The sequence below is a fragment of the Lottia gigantea genome (genome assembly GCF_000327385.1).
Source record: "Lottia gigantea unplaced genomic scaffold LOTGIsca_4045, whole genome shotgun sequence".
NCBI lineage: Eukaryota > Metazoa > Mollusca > Gastropoda > Lottiidae > Lottia > Lottia gigantea.
The window spans coordinates 8,042-9,528 of NW_008709400.1; the positions used below are offsets into that span (position 1 = coordinate 8,042).

The 1,487-nt window shown below is 37.0% G+C and overlaps 1 protein-coding gene across 1 annotated transcript; it reads left to right on the forward strand.

The window, feature by feature from the left end:
- Window positions 1–212: 212 nt before the first annotated feature.
- Window positions 213–1,235, forward strand: LOTGIDRAFT_86312 (hypothetical protein; the record flags this gene model as incomplete). Its single annotated transcript, XM_009060146.1, has 1 exon — window positions 213–1,235. A coding segment is annotated over one exon (1,023 nt), but the record flags the coding sequence as incomplete, so codon positions are not given.
- Between the last annotated feature and the right edge of the window lie 252 nt (window positions 1,236–1,487).

Consider the following 1,487-nt stretch of genomic DNA (forward strand, 5'->3'; position numbering starts at 1 on the left):
AGTCTAGATATTTAAGGAGACATAAGTCTAGATATTTAAGGGGATACAATTCTAGATTTTTAAGGGGACAAAAGTCTAGATATTTAAGGAGACATAAGTCTAGATATTTAAGGGGATACAATTCTAGATTTTTAAGGGGACAAAAGTCTATATATTTAAGAGGACACAGGCCTAGATATTTAAGGGGATGAAAGTCTAGATATTTAAGTGGACACAAGCCTAGATATTTAAAAGGACACAAGACTAGATATTTAGGAGGAGACAAGGCTAGATATTTAAGTGGACACAAGCCCAGGTATTTAAGAAGACACAAGTCTAGATATTTAAGACAACACAAGTCTAGATATTTAAGAGGACACAAGCCCAGGTATTTAAGAGGACACAAGCCTAGATATTTAAGAGGACACAAGCCTAGATATTTAAGAGGACACAGGCCTAGATATTTAGGAGGAGACAAGACTAGATATTTAAGAGGACACAAGCCCAGGTATTTAAGAGGACACAAGCCTAGATATTTAAGAGGACACAAGCCTAGATATTTAAGAGGACACAAGCCTAGATATTTAAGAGGACACAAGCCTAGATATTTAAGAGGACACAAGCCTAGATATTTAGGAGGACACAAGTCTAGATATTTAAGAGGACACAAGCCCAGGTATTTAAGAGGACACAAGCCTAGATATTTAAGAGGACACAAGCCTAGATATTTAAGAGGACACAAGCCTAGATATTTAAGAAGACACAAGACTAGATATTTAAGAGGACACAAGCCTAGATATTTAGGAGGAGACAAGACTAGATATTTAAGAGGACACAAGCCCAGGTATTTAAGAGGACACAAGCCTAGATATTTAAGAGGACACAAGCCTAGATATTTAAGAGGACACAAGCCTAGATATTTAAGAGGACACAAGCCTAGATATTTAAGAGGACACAAGCCTAGATATTTAGGAGGAGACAAGTCTAGATATTTAAGAGGACACAAGCCCAGGTATTTAAGAGGACACAAGCCTAGATATTTAAGAGGACACAAGCCTAGATATTTAAGAGGACACAAGCCTAGATATTTAAGAAGACACAAGCCCAGGTATTTAAGAGGACACAAGCCTAGATATTTAAGAGAACACAAGCCCAGGTATTTAAGAGGACACAAGCCTAGATATTTAAGAGGACACATGACTAGATATTTAAGACAACACAAGACTAGATATTTAAGAGAACACAAGCCCAGGTATTTAAGAGGACACAAGCCTAGATATTTAAGAGGACACAAGCCTAGATATTTAAGAGGACACAAGCCTAGATATTTAAGAGGAGACAAGACTAGATATTTACGAAGACACAAGACTAGATATTTAAGAGGACACAAGACTAGATATTTAAGAGGACACAAGACTAGATGTTTAAGAGGAGACAAGTCTAGATATTTAAGAGGACACAAGGCCAGATGTTTAAGAGGACACAAGCCTAGATATTTAAGAGGACAC